Consider the following 20,725-nt stretch of genomic DNA (forward strand, 5'->3'; position numbering starts at 1 on the left):
AAAAAAAAAAAAAAAAAAAAAAAAAAAATCCTAGATCTTCCACTTGTCTCTACAACCTGTGCGCTCAAAAGTAGAAATATGAGGATACTAGTTTTATGTGGCAGTTTGTAGAGAGGACCAGAGGAATTCATACTTGGCTTACAAGAGCCAAACGTTAATCCCTATACTTAGTTAAAAGAAAAAACAAGCAAACAGACCTCTAGAACAAATGTTAGTATGGAACCTATATTGTTTCCTTTCCTTTCCTTTTTCAAGTCTGGTAGAATTTTCCATGAAAAATGTGTAATAGAAATTAAAAAGAGTGGCCTTGCCATGAACTGTGATATAATGAAGGTAAAGACAGCATAACGATCAATTGCTTCTTGTGAATCTATCATAAGATAATTTTAGGTTATGTTATTTCCTGAAGTCTAACTGCAAAGGGTACCAAAAATTAAAAGGAGTTTTGAACTTAAATATCTTTACATGCCATCATCAAATCTTGATCCTCAATGATCTGATCTATCTACTCTGCCCCATTTCTCCAAGCAAAAATAAGCATCTTTCAGTTCAGATAAATGATATTTCTCTTTAAGCTGCTGAGGAAATTTGGCAGCTCTCCTTAGAAGCCTGTTCATGGTCTGATCATTGGTCCCAGATGCTCCAGGTGTTCTAGAACACTGCACTTGGACTATGGGCTCTATTAAATTAAAGGATACATAAATTTTTGTGGACCCTGTAAGTTTAGCATCTTTTTTTTTTTTTTTTTTTTTTTCTATAGTGTGTTTTCTTCAGTCCAAATGTCCCCCATTCCTGCACATGGGCTCTACCAAAGTTAGGTGAATTATCAGAGTAAATCTACCAAGGTTAGGAAGTCAGAGACTTACATGGAGGAGGACAGGAGGTTTTATCAAAACAACATAAGAGATCATTAAAAAGAGTGTCAATTTTGGCAATATAAGAGATCTGACTGTCCAGCAGATACTTGATCTACAAGATCTAAATAGTCCTCCTACTCCGCATAGAGTGAAATTTTTTGGAACCAAATAACCACACACAGAAAAAAAATCCAGTGAAAACTAAGAAAAGCTTCTGGGCTCTGGTAGAAAGAAGCAAACAGGTTCTAGAGTCCAAGGGATTATGTCTCTGGCTAGGGCAAGTGGTTGCAGTGAATACAGAGTCAAAAGTGGAGATGGGGCGGGGGGGTGCCTGCGTGGCTCAGTTGTTTAAGCATCTGCCTTCGGCTCCGGTCATGATCCCGGGGTCCTGGGATCTAGCCCCCACATCGGGCTCCCTGCTCAGTGGGAAGTCTGCTTCTCCCTCTCCCTCTGCCCCTGCCCCCTGCTTGTGTTCTCTCTCTCTCAAATAAATAAATAAAATCTTTAAAAAAAAAAGTGGAAATGGGGCTGGGGGTACAACCAACTGGAAGCCTCTTGGAGTGGCCCCAGAACTGAAGGACTCATGCTCATCAACAGGCTGGGGCAGATGAGTGGAAGATACTAGAGGAGCCTCCTGAACACCACCCTACTACGATTCTGGAGTAGAGGTTGCTCTACCTGGTCTTATGGACTCTATGTGTGTACCTAAGAGTAAGGACCATACACTGTAGAGGCTAGAGATCAGGGCTATATTTGTCTTTTTGGGAAAACCATACAGATTATTTTATAATTTAGGTCCTCTCTCCCAAGTAGATTGCAAGTCCCTTGTGGTAGGAGCACAAAGTTTTACTACACTTCTTTCTTTATACATAGTAAGAGTTCAAATAAAGTGTTGTTGGGTATTGATGAAATCTTTCATATCTATATTGAGGATGGCCAGCTTGGAGAGTTAATGAAAAAAATACTGGCATGTTAAAGGAGTAGGTATTTTTATTCCATTGAAATAGTTGCTTAGTCTTCATTCTTTCATTTAAATGTATTGAGAATCCACATAATATTATATGAGATAATTTAGGGATATGTAGATGAATATGACATGATTACTGTCCTCAAGTAGTTTATCATCTAGGATGAAGAAAGGCATCAAATAAATGCAGAATTGATGAGACTACTGAGAGAAGGATATAAAGGAATAAGAATGATATGCATAATTATAAATATTTGCCCTCCTCTTTTTTTTTTTAAAGATTTTATTTATTTATGTGACAGGGAGAGACACAGTGAGAGAGGGAACACAAGCAGGGGGAGTGGGAGAGGGAGAAGCAGGCTTCCTGCAGAGCGGGGAGCCCGATGTGGAGCGGGGAGCCCGATGTGGGGCTCGATCCCAGGACCTGGGATCATGACGTGAGCCAAAGGCAGACGCTTAACGACTGAGCCACCCAGGTGCCCCTGCCCTCCTCTTTTGATAGTTAAAATATTTTATTATTAGTGTATATTCGTACCAATAAAATATGCATGTATATGTATATATGTAGATGTATATGTAGGTATGTTATAAAGTTATGTATATTTATATTATATCATATATAATATATACAGAATATATGGTATTATACAGAGTATACTTTTTATATAGAATATCCCATTTTATTATATGTGTATATGTATAATTTAAATAGCCTGGTAATGGGTATTAAAGAGGGCACGTTCTGCATGGAGCACTGGGTGTTATATGCAAATAATGAATCATGGAACACTACATCAAAAACTAATGATGTCAGGACACCTGGGTGGCTCAGTCAGTTAAGCGGCTGCCTTCGGCCCGGGTCATGATCCCAGGGTCCTGGGATTGAGTTCCACATCGGGCTCCTTGCTCAGCGGGGAGCTTGCTTCTCCCTCTGTCTCCCTCTGCTTGTGCTCTCTCTGTCAAATAAATAAAATCTTAAAAAAAAAACACAAAAAACTAATGATGTAATGTATGGTGATTAACATAACATAATAAAAAATAAATAAATAGACACATGAGTACACATATACATATTTATATAATAGAAGTAGAATAATTCTCTCTCCACTACTTTGGGACATAGGGGACCTAATGGTTAAGAGTGCTGGTTCTAGGAGCACCTTGCTGGCTCAGTCAAAAGAACAGGTAACTTTTGATCTCAGGGTTGTGAGTTCGAGCCCCATATTGGGTGTAAAGATTACTAAAAAAAAAAAAAAACAAAACTAAAAAAAAAGAGTGCTGGTTCTAAAGTCAAATTGCTTGAGGTCAAATCTCAGCTCTATCACTTATCAGTCAAGTGACTTTGGACAAACAAATTAATCTATTCAAATCTCACTTTTTTATCTGTAAAATAGAAATTATTATGACACCAATCTCATAGCATTATCATGAGATTAAATGAGATAGTGCATGCAAAGTGGTAGGTACAGTATTTGGTAAATAAATGGGAGTTGTGCGGTTTTATTATGTCATCTAACATAGCATGAATATCTTCCTAACACAATAAATACTTTTTAAATAAATCCTGATAAAATATATGCTTGAATTAATGAAAGATATAATGATTATTTCATGTATTATGTGAGATTCATGCATATTTTTGGCATAATAATGGGGCAACTCAAATAGTGAGAAATGCCCTGTCCGTTGGTACAAGTCTCAGTTGGCACTGTCTCAGAAATTGGTGGTATATATACATCAAAAAGGAATTCCTAGTCTCAGAACTTAAAAGGATGTGTATTAGAGTTAACATGGATGAAATACTTAAAGAAAAAAGAAACGAAGAGCCTTTCATATACCATAATGAAAAAATTGAGGCCTAAAGGAATAAGCAAAAAAAAAAAAAAAAGGTTATGTTATGTCATAACATTCTGGTTATAGGGGAAAAGGAAAAAACCTACTGCCTTTATTATGTTTCATTTCTCAAAATTCAAAACTTTAGTCTCTAAAACACTGCATGTTAGCAGTAAAAGTCACCTCTACTGTTTTGTAGGCATATCCCCTTAATCTATGCTGACTTTTAAAAAATCTTTTTTTTTTTAATTTTTTTTTTTTTAAGATTTTATTTATTTGCGAGAGAGAGAATGAGAGACAGAGAGCATGAGAGGGAGGAGGGTCAGAGGGAGAAGCAGACTCCCTGCTGAGCAGGGAGCCTGACGTGGGACTCGATCCCAGGACTCCGGGATCATGACCCGAGCTGAAGGCAGTCGCTTAACCAACTGAGCCACCCAGGCGCCCCGACTTTTAAAAAATCTTAAAAGGCTTTGTGGAAGTAACTGGTAGAAATAATAATAATAAAAAATAGTCAGTACCAAAAGCTACTATCACTAGGACTATTTGCAGTTATACCATACCATGTGTTTAAAGAACAATTCCCTAAAACAACATGGAAGGAGCTAGAGAGTATAATGCTAAGTGAAATCAGTCAGTCAGAGAAAGACAAATACCATAAGATTTCACTCATATGTGGAATTTAAGAAACAAAACAAACAAGCAGGGGCGCCTGGGTGGCTCAGTCGTTGAGCGTCTGCCTTCGGCTCAGGTCATGATCCCGGGGTCCTGGGATCGAGCCCCGCATCGGGCTCCCTGCTCAGCGGGGAGCCTGCTTCTCCCTCTCCCACTCCCCCTGCTTGTGTTCCCTCTCTCGCTGTGTCTCTCTCTTTCAAAAAAAAAAAAAAAAACTTTTTAAAAAAAAAAAAAAAAAAACAAACAAGCAAAGGATAAAAAGAGACAGAGCCAAACCAAGAAATAAACTCCTAACTCTAGAGAACAGACTGCTGGTAATGAAGGGGGGTGGGGAGGTACGATGGTTGAAACAGGTGGTGGGGATTAAGAAGGGCACTTGTCATGATGAGCACCAGGTGATGTATGGAAGTGTTCAATCATTCTATTGTACACCTGAAACTAATAAAAAACTGTAGGTTAACTACACTGGAATTAAAATTTAAAAAATGAAAGAACAATTCCCATGTGCAGTCTGATTATAGTTGCACCCTATCTCTGCCAATCCTCTTCTGCGGTCCTCACCTTGGCCGTGGCATGCGGGGAAGCGCCCTTCTCCAGTAACAGCAGTGCTACCTTCTGGTTGTCATAATGAGCAGCAACGTGGAGCGGGGTAAGGCCGTTCTGTAAAGGGTGTGTTTAAATTCAGCATTAATAAATTAGTGTGAGCTGCCCTGAAGCTACCCAAATGCATGGAAACTGGTATCGATTAAGTCCATGTTAATTAATTAATATGGTCAATAAAAAATCAAATCAATACCTAATGATTTTCATATTAGAAACTTAGCTAAAACTGAAAATGTCTGGTGGAGTGTAAGTTGGCACACGTTATCTGGATAGCCACCGTAAATAAAAGTCTGAAATGCTATGCAAGAATTACTACATTAGCATTGCAAGGATTCTTCTAAATTTAGTGCAGAGGACATACATTGAAGGCACAGCTCTAAATGCCCTCTAAATTAGTGTGGATGTGGACAGGTCACGCACGGGCAGATATCCCCCTCGTGTCTATCTGGCACAGTTTCATCAGTCGCCTTCATATTCCTTTCAGAAGAGTGAGAAAAATATCTTGAAGTACAGATCCCCAAAGCTTCCAACCTGACTGAGTTACGTAACTGTCATGTATTAGTAAAACTCTTTACCTTCCCTGCAGAATCTGCGGCAGCGCGGCGTTGTAAGAGGAGTTTTGCCACATCCAGGCTTCCATACTTGGCTGCTACATGCAGGGGAGTAAAACCCTTCTGAAAATGCGAAGAAACAAAAGTAAAATGTAATCTTTATTTTTGTGACTCCTAACAAAATCTTTTTGTTTGTTTGTTAACATACTGAGCAAACTATGGTGAGTCTCTATTTGGGAAAAATATTAGAAGCATTAAATCTGTTAGCCATAAACAAGGACTAGAATAAAGAAGGAAATTTAACATGCAAGAGTTTGGCTTGATCGATTGAACAAAACAGATTTTATTTTAAGGGCTTGCAAACTGAAATTTGACTTTATAGGTTTGAAATTTATAAAGGCCACTGGTGTCCCTAAAATGGCTCTCTTTAGTGATTGGGGGCAGGGGTGGGGACAGCTTGTCTTTTTCCTGCTTCTATAATTAATAGGATTGAGACAATAGCTGCCTTCTCTCCAATCCTTCTTTTTCTATCCTTTTTATAATACCTGAATTCCAAATTTCTTCATTTAAATTTTAGGATATTTCAGCAGCCCTGGTAAAAAAATTGTTACTGTGATTCAGTTGATTTGCATTTTCTGAAGAAATAGCAAGATAAATGGTCGACAGAGAAGAAAAATGCTCACTACTAAAAAGTACCTCCTATCCTGTTATCTAGCCCCTTTCCCAGAAGACCCACACTGTATAAAAGACCAATTCCTTTTGTAAAATACACTCTACTTCCGGCATAATGTTGAGCTGATTGTCAGACTTTTAAACACACCAGTGTAAAGCTTTTTTAAAAGAATGCTCTGTTACCCATGTTTATATGTGCAGATTCAATGTCTTGTGTGCCTAACTAATGTCATTCTCCGTCATTAGCTGTGTTACAAAAACAGCCAAGTCCCTGGACTCAGATCTCAAGGATGGCACGGTTCCTACACCATGATCTCAAATCCATCCTCTTGGCCAGACAGGCTAACCACATGCTCTTCTGGCACTAAAGTGAGAGTGGAAGAGTTCTAACGCTGACCGGGGCCTGTAAAACACACCAAGCAAATGTGCCTGGTGTAGGTGGTCTAAGGTATGGCTTATCCTTGGGACCACTGAAGCCCTCATCACAATACAGAATTTCTCCCAAGAAACAATACTGCCCTTTCACAGTGTCACCACATGAATTATGTTTAATTAAAATGTTGTTTTTCTTTTGGCTTCTTTTTGAACATTTGGTACTAATCAGTCCTTGGAGGAGAGTGATTCTTTCACTTTCTCCAAATGTGGGACAAATATAGGAAGTATTTCCTCCTCTTGCATTAGTCCGTTTCGGCCAACATTTATTGTTAATGTTCTCCCTCTGCTCAATGTACACAATGATTGGGGTGACACTCAGGATGAAGTAGAATTCCTTGAGGAAAAAAAATACATGATAAGGAAGAAAAAGAAATGCCTTGTCCATAAAGTCCTGCTGGAATAGTGATCCAACCCCTTTATAAATTTGGAACATATTATTAGACAAAACCACACAGAATCTTTACTGTAGAATCACAAAATTGGGGTTGGAAAGCATCTCTTGAGTCATACATCTTCCTCCTTCCCCATGTTAATTTCCTCAGGATTTCATTTACCCTCTGATATTTAGAAACACTCAAATAGCTTTAATGATGATGAGTCAACTATTCATCAGAACCCCAGTGAGTTCCACTACTGAAGCTCAATTTAATAGTTCCTTCCATTTAACCTCAGTACTTGACTATGGCTTTAGATATATCTTTTAAATTCTAAAAATCTTTGCAAGGCACTATGTTGTATTCTCTATTTCTGTATTTTACATATCTGAATTTATTTGTAACCTTCATCTGGTGAGATGATCACCCAGTCTTTCTTGGGTTGTTGTTGTTATCACTATTACATTTGTTGCTTAGTTTCTGATTTAAAAAAAAAGACTTTTAAAATCCGTTCAGCTCTTCAGATTTCAGCATTTGAATAATTATCAGTTTCTTACATTAAAACATGTTTTATAGCCACAGGCAACCAGATTAAGTCATAATGGCTAGTGGGCCGTTCCTACTTCTAGGAGGACAGATGCCACAACATTCCTTGAGTTCATACTTCTCCCTCAGATGTAGTACTCATGACTATTTGCTATGAGCAAATTGAAAATGTCTTTTAAATAAGATGAATCACTGTTGTATTTATGGGAATTATTTTGCCTTGCAAACAATACACTTGTTGTGGACTTTAAACTTGTCTCATTTTTCTACTCTTCTGTACCCATCCAATTTCTTTTGCTCTGATTAGCTGAGTGTGTTCATGTTTTATTCTAAGTCATATCCAAGTAGTGAATTTCAAATAGAATGTATCAAGTGGAAAAAAAAATTATTCTGCCCTAGCATGAAACTTTGAACATAAGTAAAGTTCAGGCTGGTGTATACAAAGAATATACAACCAATAAAGTGCTTCTCTGGCCCAGCTCTATTTAGACACCGTAAATACCCAAGCAAGAATATAGCTGATAAATATCAGAGAGCAGAATGGGAATGACAGCTGATACCAGAGTTGGAAAAATGCAGAATCAAGTAAGGTGGACTTCTAGATAGTACTAAAACTCTTAGCAAATATAGTATTGCCAATTTAATGCAATTTTCTTTTCTTCATTAGTAATACTAGTTCAATGTATTTGGGAATCTTCTATTTTTTCTCTTGGGAATACATTATAGATTTTCTAATGGAAAGAGAAGAGAAAGTAGCCCTTGCTCTATGGAAATAATCTTAGTTAAAAAGGCACCAGACACCTGTATTAGAAACAATACTACTTAGAAGGATGGAATCCAGCACTGGTTATTGAAAATATATGGGATTTCAAAATCCCCTTTGATGATTTAGGAAATGAATCTAAAATATTCAAATAGAAAGAAGTAAGTCAGAGCCTAAAGAAGATCTACCCTTCTTGATACTGTGGATAGTAGAACAGAGGAAGCCTGACTCAGGATCCCTCTTCATCCATGTTGTCATGGAGCCATCCCCTTACCTTGGTAGCTAAGGAGTGGGCTGCTCCTGCTTCCAAGAGGACTGATGCCACATCTACCTGGCCTTCCCTGGCAGAGATGTGCAATGGCGTGTACCCATTTGTCGTGGCTGCATCTGGATGAGCCATATGTTGTAGAAGCAGCTGGACAATTTCTGTCTTACCCAGGCGAGAGGCAATGTGCAAAGGTGTCTGTTCCTCCTACAACTCAAGTCAAGTCAAAAATTAGTGCCAGAACAAGCCAGACTTCACTGATAACATATTTCACTCAGATGTTTCCTGACGTCTTCTTGGAATCTCTAGGAACCCCTACCCAAAAAGGAAATTATTACTACTCTGACCACGATTTATTTTATATTTTGTTATGGAGGTGACCTGTTTGGTCACAAAAATCTTTCTTAGATTTTCTTAGTAGTATGTACTTCCATGAACTTGGTCATTGTTTCCTGGGCACACCAATATGTTACTCAACTCATTAAGGCTTCAGCCCTCACTTATGCTTAAATATAAACCAACTTGTGGTTCTGAATAAGAAAGAAATCTAGTCCAGAAGTACTAAGACCTAGATTCTCATCCAAAAGCTTTCACTAAGAGACAGTATTTATTCTGGGAACTATATCAAGAGAGAAAGAATGAGGGATGCTGGGAAAACTGTTCTTACTCCACTCAAACAAGCCGAGGATAGAAATACTGGTCATTTTCTTCAAGGAGAGACTTCAGATAAGATACTACGATCTGGTTTTTTTTTAATGTTCCAGGAAACATTACAGATGGTTCTGGGACTTACATCCAGGATTTCAGGATGAAATGGAACTCCGGCAAGAAGCAAAGGGGGTTAAGTATTTGCCAAGTGCTTTTCATTTAGAAACGCAGAGAGGACATAGCTGGTATAAGAAATAGGGAGGATATGTTGGAAGAGGCTCAAGAAATCACCTGACTCTAATGTGTAGTCAGAAAATATTTTCATTTCAGTGTTAAGAGAACTAGGCCAAACCATTCTTTTATAAAAAGAAAATTGAGCATAACCTTAGTGATGAGAAAAAGGTATGTCTTTACAATGTGTTCAAGGGCATGTCATAATCAAAGTGAGGAAGGAAAAGCTGGGTCAGCTTTCTAAGCTAAGAATGAATGGAAAAAGGATATAATAGAGTGGGGAAGAGCTGTTCAAATAAATGTAGTATCTTAAAGTATAAGAAAGAAAGTATTCAGAGGGAGCCACAGAAGGAGATGGAATAGCATTATATGAATTTCAGGGTGGTGAGAAGTAAGTAATAAATAACAATAACACAGGTGTTTTGGTAATAGAATTGGAATCTTTTTTAAAAATGCAATTTATAACCTTCCTTCATGTGCAGTGCATACTTAATCCTATTCTTACAAAAGACCTGAAAGGAAGGCATAAGATGTATTATTAGACCATTTTCTGGAAAGCGGAGGTTAAGGTGAATTAAAGTGGTTCTCCAGGATTGTTCGAGGTCACCAGGCTATTAAAACAGGACTTGAATTCAGGCATTGGATTCCAAAGACATTCATTGGCCTATACATCCTACAGAAATAGACACAGTAAGTTGGCCACTGAGAAAACTAACAGAATGAGGTGACTATCAATAGGAAAGGAGACTGACAACACTTCAGAAGATACAACTGTTCTCTGAAACACAGCAGAGAAGAAAATAGACAAATGGGGGAAATTAAATTACAAAGATAAATAGAGAACAAAACAACAGTAAAAGAACTGAAGAACCTAAGAATAGCTATCATGAACATCTGTCACTTCTGGGTTTCCCTTCTTGCACATCTGCCCAGCACAATTTGATAGAGGCAGGTATTGCAAGTGACATAATCTAAAAGGTGTTCTTGATGAGTGAGCGGGAGACCTGGGGCAATGAAGACACCTTCATCCAGAGCCGGTAGCAGCCAACTATTCAGTTAAATTATCAACTCTTGTCCCTTGGTTCTCAGACCCCAGAGCATTTAGCTACTTGATTTTGTTTGTTTGTTTCTGTTTTTAATTTTTTTAAGAAATAAACTGCCTTGCCTACTTTCTTCAACTTTTGGTACAGTCCTATCTGAAAGCAAAAAAGGGAAGAACAAACAAGTTGGGTTAGAAAGTCTTTCCACTGGTAACTAGAGATATAAGACCTTTTAAGGTTTGGGTAATTATTTCCCTGTTGAACTGCAAAAGTTGAATTTGCTGCTCCAAACTAAAGTTAATTCAAGCCAAGGCAAAGAATTGGGAAAGCGCAGCAAATAATATTCATGGAAAGGGCTTTAAAAAGGGAGGGTTACCTTGATCCTCTAGGCCTCTTCCATATATAAGGGGTAATAATTCCCTCATCACAAAGTGTCATTGACTGTGATACAGCCTGGACCAGGAAGAGATGAGCTCTGCCTTACTCCCACAAGCTATAGTCTTCCAAAATTAGGAAGACCTGCTGAGCCCCAACTCCTTTACCAAAAGACAGAAATAGCAATGGCTTAGACAAGGTTCAAAGATTTGATCAAATTTCTGCCATTAATTCCTAGCTAACATGATTCTCAGGAACCAAATCGACTGGCAGCTAACTCAAGTTTTAAGGTGAATTAAGTTTCAAGTGAGTTTAAGCCTCGGGGCCCTGTGATTGCTCTATCCCTAAACCAAATGCCAGCCCTCCATATTGTGCCAACAGAACATAGGCACCTCAAGTAAGAGAGCTCCCCAATGGGAGGGCCCCAGTGGTCCTCTCAGTCATATCCATGGAGGATACTGGACAAGGAAGGACCTTTGTGAGGGCAGGGTCCGGGGGCAAGCACACTGACTGACCAATGAACGTATGCCCTGCAGTCCCTGGTCTCTTAGTCTGTCCAGCAAAATCGCCTTATGCTCTTGACTTACAAGAGGATGCAGCTCGCACTTTTTAAATGAGAGGCATTGGTGTGGTAAATTATTTTTCTTTCATTATGTAGTGGGAGTAGCGCCATGATTATATAACCATGAGATATTATTTCTAAACCTGATTAAGAAGAATACAGACTACCCAGAGATCTTGCCCTTGGAGTTCAGCATAGTAACTGAGTATAATTGCTGACCATCTCCCCTTTGGGAGGGAGTGAATGATAGAGCGATGTATTAGGTTAAGAGAGAGAGTTTCAGAAGTGCATGCATGTAGGTATGCATGCTGGGAAACCAAGAGGTAAAACAGAACTGATAGATTTTCATTTTTCTGTTCAAGAACCCCTACACCCTTTTTCTGGGAAGAGCCCTCCCTCCTTTGGGGAAAGAAGGCATCCCCCACTACATGTGGCTCTGGAAGGTCTGCCACTCATCTCACTCCACTTCATGGATGCACCACATGAATGGGCATGGATCCCAGGCTTAGTACTATATCCTGGCCATAGTGATCAGCCCAGGTGGAAAATGTGACTAATTAGAATCCTGTTGTTTGTTTAGATAGGAGAGATAAGGTCTCTCTTTATAGACAAAAAGGAGATAATTATGTCAGCAGAAAAAAGCTAGGAGAAAGATCCAGAATCAAGGAGGAACCCTTTTCTTACTCTTTCTAACTCTATGACCTCAGGAAAGACAGCACAATTTTGGATTTCAGGACCCTAAGCCACCCTACAACACATGGTTGCTCTGTGTGTTAAATAAGGTAATTCGTGTTAAAATGCTTTATGAAGTATAGACCACTGTACAAATGTTAACATTTGTTAACATCAAAGATTTCCAGGCAAACCTAAAGGGCTAAAAAAAGTAGAAACTCATGGTTAAATTACAACTTAAAATAGAACATGTGAAAAGGAAAACCTTAGCTTCTTGCTGCTCAGTATAATCCTGGGATCGGGAACATGCCCATCGCCTGTGAGTTTGTTAGAAATGCAGATTTGGGGGACACCTGGGTGGCTCAGTCGTTAAGCGTCTGCCTTCAGCTCAGGCCATGATCCCAGGGTCCTGGGATCGAGCCCTGCATCGGGCTCCCTGCTCAGCGGGAAGCCTGCTTCTCCCTCTCCCACTCCCCCTGCTTGTGTCCCTCTCTCACTGTGTATCTCTCTGTCAAATAAATTTAAAAAATCTTTTAAATAAAAAAAATGCAGATTTGGGGCCTCACCCCAACCTACTGAGTTCATTCTGCATTTTAAAAAGATCCCCAGGTGATGTCATGCATAATGACCTTTCAGTAGCAGGGCTCTATCAGGCTGTGGTAGTTTCTCCTGTCTGCAACCAGAAGGATGCTATAGGGAAGGAATTTTAGTTGCAACTTAGGATAGGTGGTAGAGTTGAAAAAACAAAGGATCATGACATTTGATATTTAAACAAGGAGGAATAAAAAAATTAAAGATTTTATTTACATATGTAGACCAAGACACTAAACGTAGTTGCAAAAGGAAGTAAAATGATAGAATTGGGGGCACCTGGGTGGCTCAGTCAGTTAAGCGTCCAACTCTTAATTTGGTTCAGGTCATGATCTCAGGGTCGTGAGATTGAGCCCCACATGGAGCGTGCTTAAGATTCTCTCTCTCCTTCTCCCTCTGCCCCTCCCCACTCCCACGAACTCTCTCTTAAAAAACAACAAAAAAACAAACAACAACAAAACACCAGAACAATAGAATTGATGGAATTTGTGTGTAAAAATTTTTAAAAAATGAATAAATGTTACAATATTTCAAAGTAAAGAGTGGTGGTTCAAAGTAAATTTAGCTAGTGGTTTGGAGGAAGGGGTTTCAGATGGTATCCAGAAAAGCATAAGGCAATAATAACAGGCTAAATTGATAACACAAAAAAATTGACAAAGACACATGAAAATAAGCAAATTTCTGTTAAAAATAAAGTTAGGATATAGACAAATATTAAGCGGTTTTATTTTGAAAGATAAACAGGAAACCCTTTTGTCATTAAATATAAATTACAAACATTTACCAGAAATATTATCACAATTTCTGATAAAAATACTGAAGTTCATGATACTCAGAGTACATTGATTGACCATAATTTTTTTTTAAATAGCTGAATGCCAGGTAACCTGGAAAGGAAATGAGAATAGGCAGAGCACAGAAGTTTTTTTAGGGCAGTAAAACTAGTCTGCATGATAAGGATGGATACATGTCATTATACATTTGTCCAAACCGGCAGAATGTGAAACATCAAGAGTAAACCCTAATGTACACTATGGATTGGGGGATTGTGATGTGTCAATGTGTGCTCATCAATTCTAACACGTGTACCACTCTAGTGGGGAAAGCTGATAACGTGGGAGCCTATGCACGTGTGGGATCAGGGCATATATGGGAAGCCTCTGTAACTTCCTTGCAATTTGCTATGAACCTAAAACTGCTCTTAAAAAATAGTTGTGGGGCGGGGGAGAAACAAGAAAAATGCCAAGGCTGGGAAGAATACAGTTTGAACAACAAAAGCTCTAAATACATAAGAAAATAAAATATCGATGATGATTACCAAAGAACATTAATTACACTACTCACACAATGGATAAAAAGGCAGATAAAATCCAAAAGGAAAAGGTTAATATCAAGGCTGCCCATGTTTCACCGGATTTTTCATGAAAATCTGTGGAAAAAATGCTATTAAATTCATAGAGTCAGAGAATGTTAAGAAAGTCTGGAAAGGAGTTTCAAGGTTTCTAAGTCCAACCCTTATATTTTAATGATAAAGATCTAGAAGTGCAATGACTTGCCTGAAATGACAATGTGTAGGACTCTAGGCAGATGCTTTCATTCCAATATAATACCATTTCCAAAAGGGAGTCATGATGGCACAATTCAAGCTGAAGTGAGTCCTAGCCCAGGTACATCAAGTATTGAAGGAGAGAAAGTCTTCAAATATTCTACAAGAATCCCAAAGATGCTAATACAAAAGGTAATGGAATGATGTGGAAAAGGCAATTGAAGATATATTATATTGATAAAAATTACTAGTATATTCAGTATAGAGGAAGAAGGTGAAAAAAGCAATTGGAAAGTGAATTAAAAAAAAAAAAAAAAAGGAAGGAAAAATCAACCTGTAAAGGGATTAGAAGCCAATCAGGAACAAGAGAATCTGATCAAGTAATCTCCAGGGCCAAAATTTTATTTTGGAATAGCGGAAGAGCAGAATGTCTAACTGCGTAAAATCAGAGTAAGAAGAAAAGTAGAACTCATTACAGAAAGGAAGAAAATAAAACAGATAAAGGTACAACATTAAAACTTTGAGTGTAATTTGTTTTTAAGTAACTAGTAAGTAATGTCTGCAAATTTTATTGGCTTTATGGTATGAAAACAATTTTAATATTCATAGTATCTCTATAATATAGGTCATTTTTTAAAAATTCATGAAAAGAAAAATACATGTAAAAATGTTTTCATAGGTTAAAAAATTACTAGGTTATTCAATGCCACATTTCTTAGATACTAAATTATATATTTTTTTCAAATGTCAATGTTTCTGAAATTGGGGTGCATTTTATTGTGTATATTTACTATACCATTTCCTTTTCTGCCTGAAAAACTACTGAATTGATGCTTCTACTTACAGTCCATGGCATTTCTAAATCCGGGAAATGAAGAATAGCATTCTCTCTTAAAGATGGAACTCATGCGCACAATAGGAGAGAACCCCGAGCACCCGCACCTACCCTGGCTCTGGCGTCGACAAGGGCACCATTTCTCAATAGGCATCGGACCACTTCGACCTGCCCTGCCCGGGCTGCCATGTGCAATGCAGTCTCCCCACGCTGCCAAGAAACAAAACTCATTGAGTCATAAGGAAACCCACTGCTCTGTATGGTAAAGGATAAAAATGTGCCTTTTTGTGAAATTCAGCAATCAATCCAAAGGTTGAGGAAATCTATGAAAAGGCATGATTATTTCATAATTATTTAGTCTGGAAAAATACAGTTTTGTATCTTCTCCATCTTCATAAGGACAAAACACATGTTTATTTCACTTTTTTTTCAGTCTGTAAACTTACCCAAATATCCAGCATACCCTGAGGTTTAACCTCATAGTCAATCTGGCATAACTTAAACTGCTTTAGGTGATATGAAGTCCTCTTTTATCCTTCAAACCTATAATCTGTCATCATCACATTTGACTATGTGATAACAACTTGATCCCATTTTTAAGGAGAAACTCTAGATGCCGAAGATCAGGTCAACACAGTGCAAAAGAATCATGTCATTTGTACCATACATAGGTCATTTTTTTTTCAGAATTCAAAGTTTACTTCTGAAATAAACTATTTCATATTGGATTTGTCTTTGTGTTATAAGGCTAGGCAATGACCGTTTACATAAGAAATTTGATTTGCCCAGGATGTCCCCCTATTATTAATGATCATATTCAATTATAGACAGTTATTTGAGAGAACTACCAAGAGATGAGTAAAGCATCTGTTAACAGTTTCATGTGTTGAGGTGGGCAGCCCTGGGCATCAGGTCATTCCTCAAGTATCTTCGTGCCACATCAAGATACGGCACACTGATCAGGAAATGGTAGCTTAAGCTGTAGCATGAAGGATGATGGTTAGATGAAAGAAATTTTGTCATTGAGAAGCCTGTTAATTACTGCCTGTAAGAGAGAAGGTTTTTGGTTTTGTTTTAATCAACGTATTTTAAAACCCCATGTAGTTCTGAAGAAGGCAGGGGTTCATTCTTCCAAGCAATTTTACAGTTATAAAAAAGAAAAAAACAAGACACGGGAACAGAAATGATTACTTCTAGTCACCACAACTATTCTAGAAAATAAAGCTTATTTCAACCAAGTAAAGTAAACCATTCCAAATCAGCTAAATTGATCTTGAAGTCAGTTGTGGTAATTGGATACTTCTGACTAATTCCAGTAAATAATTTCTTCTGATTTCTTGCACAACTTAAGTTTGGTACATAGCTCACAGGTAATTTTTTTCCTAGTATCTGAGACTCATTCTTTATGAAGTTATGAAAAATTCATTTCAAATGATTTGATTTTGAAAGCATTAAACTGGACGTCTAATATTGTTTTCTTTTTTGTTGATAATTAATTCATTTATCTTCTAATGGCCTTGTTTAATGATGACATGTTTTGACTTTTGCAAAGTAAATGTATCTGGAGTGTGTTGGCTTATAAAAATCACATTATTGGAGTAGCAATATTTGTCTTCAACCTTTGGGTGTATGGCAAGATTTTTCCTCTTTGGACAACCATGATTTCTAACTTGTTCTCTGTATCACTTAAAACCTGTCTAGTCTAAACAGATGAAGTTAAGGTCGAACTATTTGACAACAACAAAAAGCCCTCAAATCCTTACGCTAAGTCTTATAAAAGTATAGCAATTTTACTAAATTTTACTAATTACTAATAAAGACAAAAATAAATTTCTTTATAAGAAGTTAAGTCAAAGAGGCATCCTGAGTACCTAGTTAATGATAGATTCATTATGTTTAGTTTACAAGCCAAACTTTATCAATAAGGGGTTTTTACAATGTAAAATGTTTCCAATACTAGTCTTAATATTTCCAATATCCTTAATTATATACTTGGAATGAGTTATTTTTATGCTATTTATACATTTGAAATCAATGAGTTAGTTATAAAACCTAATCTAAAGTATTAAACATTATAGCCAAGGAAAAGTTATATGTATTTGTATACACACATACATCTCTCCGATTTAAAGCAATGGTCTTGTTCAATCTTATTTAATGACTCTGGGGTAATTGATTTTTATTGTAAATTGTCCTTACCCTTTTGTATTTATATTACCCTTGTTTATATATAATTATAAATAAAAAATGACAGATATAATGATATAAAATATATATAAAGATATTTTAGTAACTTCCATTTCTTGATTGTTGGGCACCTTATCTTACTCAACAGCCTTGTTTTCTTTATCTTAAGCTCATTCACTTAAGTATTGGGGGAAATTTTAAACATGATATGAAGTGTGAACTTAGCCATGAGTCCAATGATTTTTATATGAGAAAACTTGGTAATACCTCACATTGTACTCTAGACAGCCCCAAAAGTGCTTAGTTTTCTACTCCCATGGTTGTCAATGAATACTTTGGATTATGGATGTATTACAACTGGTAGTTCAGCTTTCTAGGTTTTAGAGTGCATTTGTGAGCTTTCCGGAAAGGAAGCTTTGCAGTAATAATATCTGCACATGATTGAGTTATTGGTACATCTCACACTTGGAGTGAATTTTGAGACAAAAACAAGACTGGCAAGAGAATGGGTATGCACACATCCAAAGCAGTTACTAAATTTCATGCCCCTCTTCTCAGTTGTTAAAACTGATTTTGCCGACAGCTACACTGACTTCCACTTTGGCTGCATCAGTTGGAAAGCATCAAAGCACAACAGACAGCATTGCATTCAAAAATGCAACATGATTTCAGGCAACACACAAAGGCTCCAAAGGTGGGGTACTTTGGGGTCAGGAAATGACCAACTCTGACACAGCAAGCAGGCAATAAGTGTTCACACAGTTTCTTAATCAACCTGCACAGAGTTTTGGATCCAGTGGCTATATCCTCATGTCCTGAGAATGTACAAGTTCATAGGCATCCCACTGCTAGAGATAAATTAAATTCCTCTAAATGTAGGGTTGCCAGATTTAGCAAACAAAAATACGGGATGACCAGTTAAATTTTAATTCCAGACAAACAATGAATAATTATTTTAGTATAAATATGTCTCAACTATTGCACAAGACATACTTATACAAAAAAAAAATTGTCATTTATCTGAAATTCAGATTTAACTGGGAGTCCTGTATTTTATCTGGCAACCCTATCTATCTACATGGTATCTGCTCCCTGAAGGACATATAATACAAAAATAAAAATGAACAAACAAAAAACAACGAGGAAATATCTTGAGGAGAGGATTACATTAGCAAGTGCCTCTCAAGTATTTGTTTTGAGGGGACTGAAGAGAAAAAATGTGTAATAGACAAATGAGAAGATAAAACAAAGTGAACTTTATAATGAGTGGTAGGTAGAAGTTAAGTTTGATAAAGCAATTATGAAATTCGGGAGTCTTTACGAACCTAGAGGATGTAAACATTTTTATTGTTTAAATTGATATTTTATTTATTTTAATTTTAAAATCTACAGGTAGCCTATATTGCATTTTCTTTTGCAGAAGGGGGAGCATATGAATATGGAGTAAATCCATAACCATCAAATGATTTGGAATTGGCCAGTTAAAAGCCAAGTTAAGAGTGGCCACAGAATCACGCAACCATTTCATGTGGATTTTCTTTAATGATTGTACCAAATTCTCCCCTCAAAAATATTAACCTAGGGGATTTCAATAAAGTATCAGATAGAGTATTCTTGTATATGTTACTATTATAATATGATAACATAATTTAACACAGTATCACCATTGCACCTTGATCCTGAAGGCAATGAAATACAAATAAGGAAAATACAGTATAGTGGGAAAGTATACAGAGTACTTTTCTTGAAAGTTACTAGTTCATATAGCTATCAGTTTAAAAAAGAGAGGTGGTCATCATCTCTGCACAGAAAAAGGGTGATGTTGATTTCTTTTAAAGTTCTAAGAAGTGACTAAAAGTTCAACTCAAACCGGCATGTTTTGAAATTACTCTTATCCTTAATGGAGTAATTAAAGATTAGTGTATAATAATATTACTTTAGGATCCATAAGCTATAATTAGGGAAACAAACAGAATATATTTCAATTATTTAATGGTTTTATGCTCCAATTGTGAATTATATAGAGTATTAAATAATACTTAAACCAGATAAATTAATTTCACATGATTTTGTCCATGTATCAGAAACTTTAGCACAGAAACAATGTGTAAAATGCAAAGAAATGAGAATGTGAGAGAGAATACAAATGAAAAGTGACATTGAACATTCTGTTTCACAACTCAAATGGAATGATACACCAAAATTTAACAACAATAGTCAATCACTTGCTTTTGAAAATATGACTCAATAATAAGCACTGATGTTTATTTGGGGAGAGTTATTTCTATTGCATATTTAAAAAAAAATCTCAATATTCCAGTGGTCCCTGTTGAGCTTCAAATACATGACGATATCTTGTGCACAGTAAGGAGAAAATTTGCATTAAATGATCAAAGTTTAAGGGAACAGACTCCAAGAAAATGAAAGAAATAATAAGGAAGTTGGAAGTAAAAATCCTAATTTAAATTAGGTAGAAGAATTCTGGGATATCCAGTAGTTACTGGCAGAATAAAAGTTGTCTGGAGACTAACATTCATTTTAAGATATAGGAAAAAGTTTCAATGGTATAATTATTTCAGGTAAGAGAGGACTCCATCCACTCTAGCCAACAAAATCAAATCAAAATGAAAAATCAAGGTTAGAAAATGAAAAATCCATGTAATTGAAGGAGACAGAATTTGGTATCAAATAGAAATCCCTCCTATGGGTCTATCTCTGGTTAACCATTTCCTATGATTGATGGTGGTACTGACTTGACATGTTAATCAAAATTACCGGGAATAGAATTCACTCAAGCAACTGGAATGAGTCCTTTGGATTTTATTCCAACCAATCCTTCATTCAAAATGTATCTTGTTTTCATAAATGTATTTCAGATGCATGTTTAATCTATCTGCACCAGGGAGCTGAAACAGCTTCCCCAACTCCCATTTTGTTTTCCTAACCCATTTCTTCTCAGTGAAGTTCTAGTGAGTACTTCAGTAACCTGGGATCATGGAGGCTCTGCTCAAAGCTCAGCCGCTCGCTTTGATGACATACACACAAACATCCCTACCAACAGCCATACTCTCTCTTCCTCTCGCTCTTTCTCCCTGTGGTTATTCTGACCCAAGCCATACTCACAATGTTAGTGACATCTGGAGAGGCTCCGTTCTGCAGCAGAAGGAGGACAATGTTCAAGTGGCCCATGAAGGCAGCCACATGTATTGGTGTGAGGCCAGACTGCGAAACAAAGCAACAGCAGTTTTACTCCTCTGCACCGGTGGGGGCCATGGGGACTTCTTCAGATAAATAAGACTTGAGTGAAGAGGACAGAGGATGGGCGACAGGAAGGGGAAGAAGGAGTAAGAGAAGGAATGTTTCGTGACAAGCTGAAACATTGTTCTACCTCTGTGATAGCTTGGATTGAAGCCCCATATTTCACCAGCAGTTCCATGACTTTGATGCGGTTTTTCTTGCAGGCAATGTGCAGTGGAGTAAAACCATTCTGTGCAAAAGAC

At 37.2% G+C, this 20,725-nt stretch overlaps 1 protein-coding gene across 1 annotated transcript in view; it reads right to left on the bottom strand.

Moving 5' to 3' along the window:
- Window positions 1-20,725, bottom strand: part of ANK2 (ankyrin 2) — a 220,910-nt gene that overhangs the window by 97,070 nt on the left and 103,115 nt on the right. The window contains exons 11-16 of the mRNA XM_044913085.1: window positions 20,614-20,712; window positions 20,349-20,447; window positions 15,150-15,248; window positions 8,548-8,745; window positions 5,508-5,606; window positions 4,891-4,989 (exon numbers count right to left, since the gene is read on the bottom strand). Of these exons, the coding sequence (XP_044769020.1) occupies window positions 4,891-4,989; window positions 5,508-5,606; window positions 8,548-8,745; window positions 15,150-15,248; window positions 20,349-20,447; window positions 20,614-20,712 (693 nt within the window). The remainder of the gene's footprint in view (window positions 1-4,890; window positions 4,990-5,507; window positions 5,607-8,547; window positions 8,746-15,149; window positions 15,249-20,348; window positions 20,448-20,613; window positions 20,713-20,725) is intronic.

Source organism: Neomonachus schauinslandi, chromosome 2 (genome assembly GCF_002201575.2).
Source record: "Neomonachus schauinslandi chromosome 2, ASM220157v2, whole genome shotgun sequence".
Classification (NCBI taxonomy): Eukaryota; Metazoa; Chordata; class Mammalia; order Carnivora; family Phocidae; genus Neomonachus; species Neomonachus schauinslandi.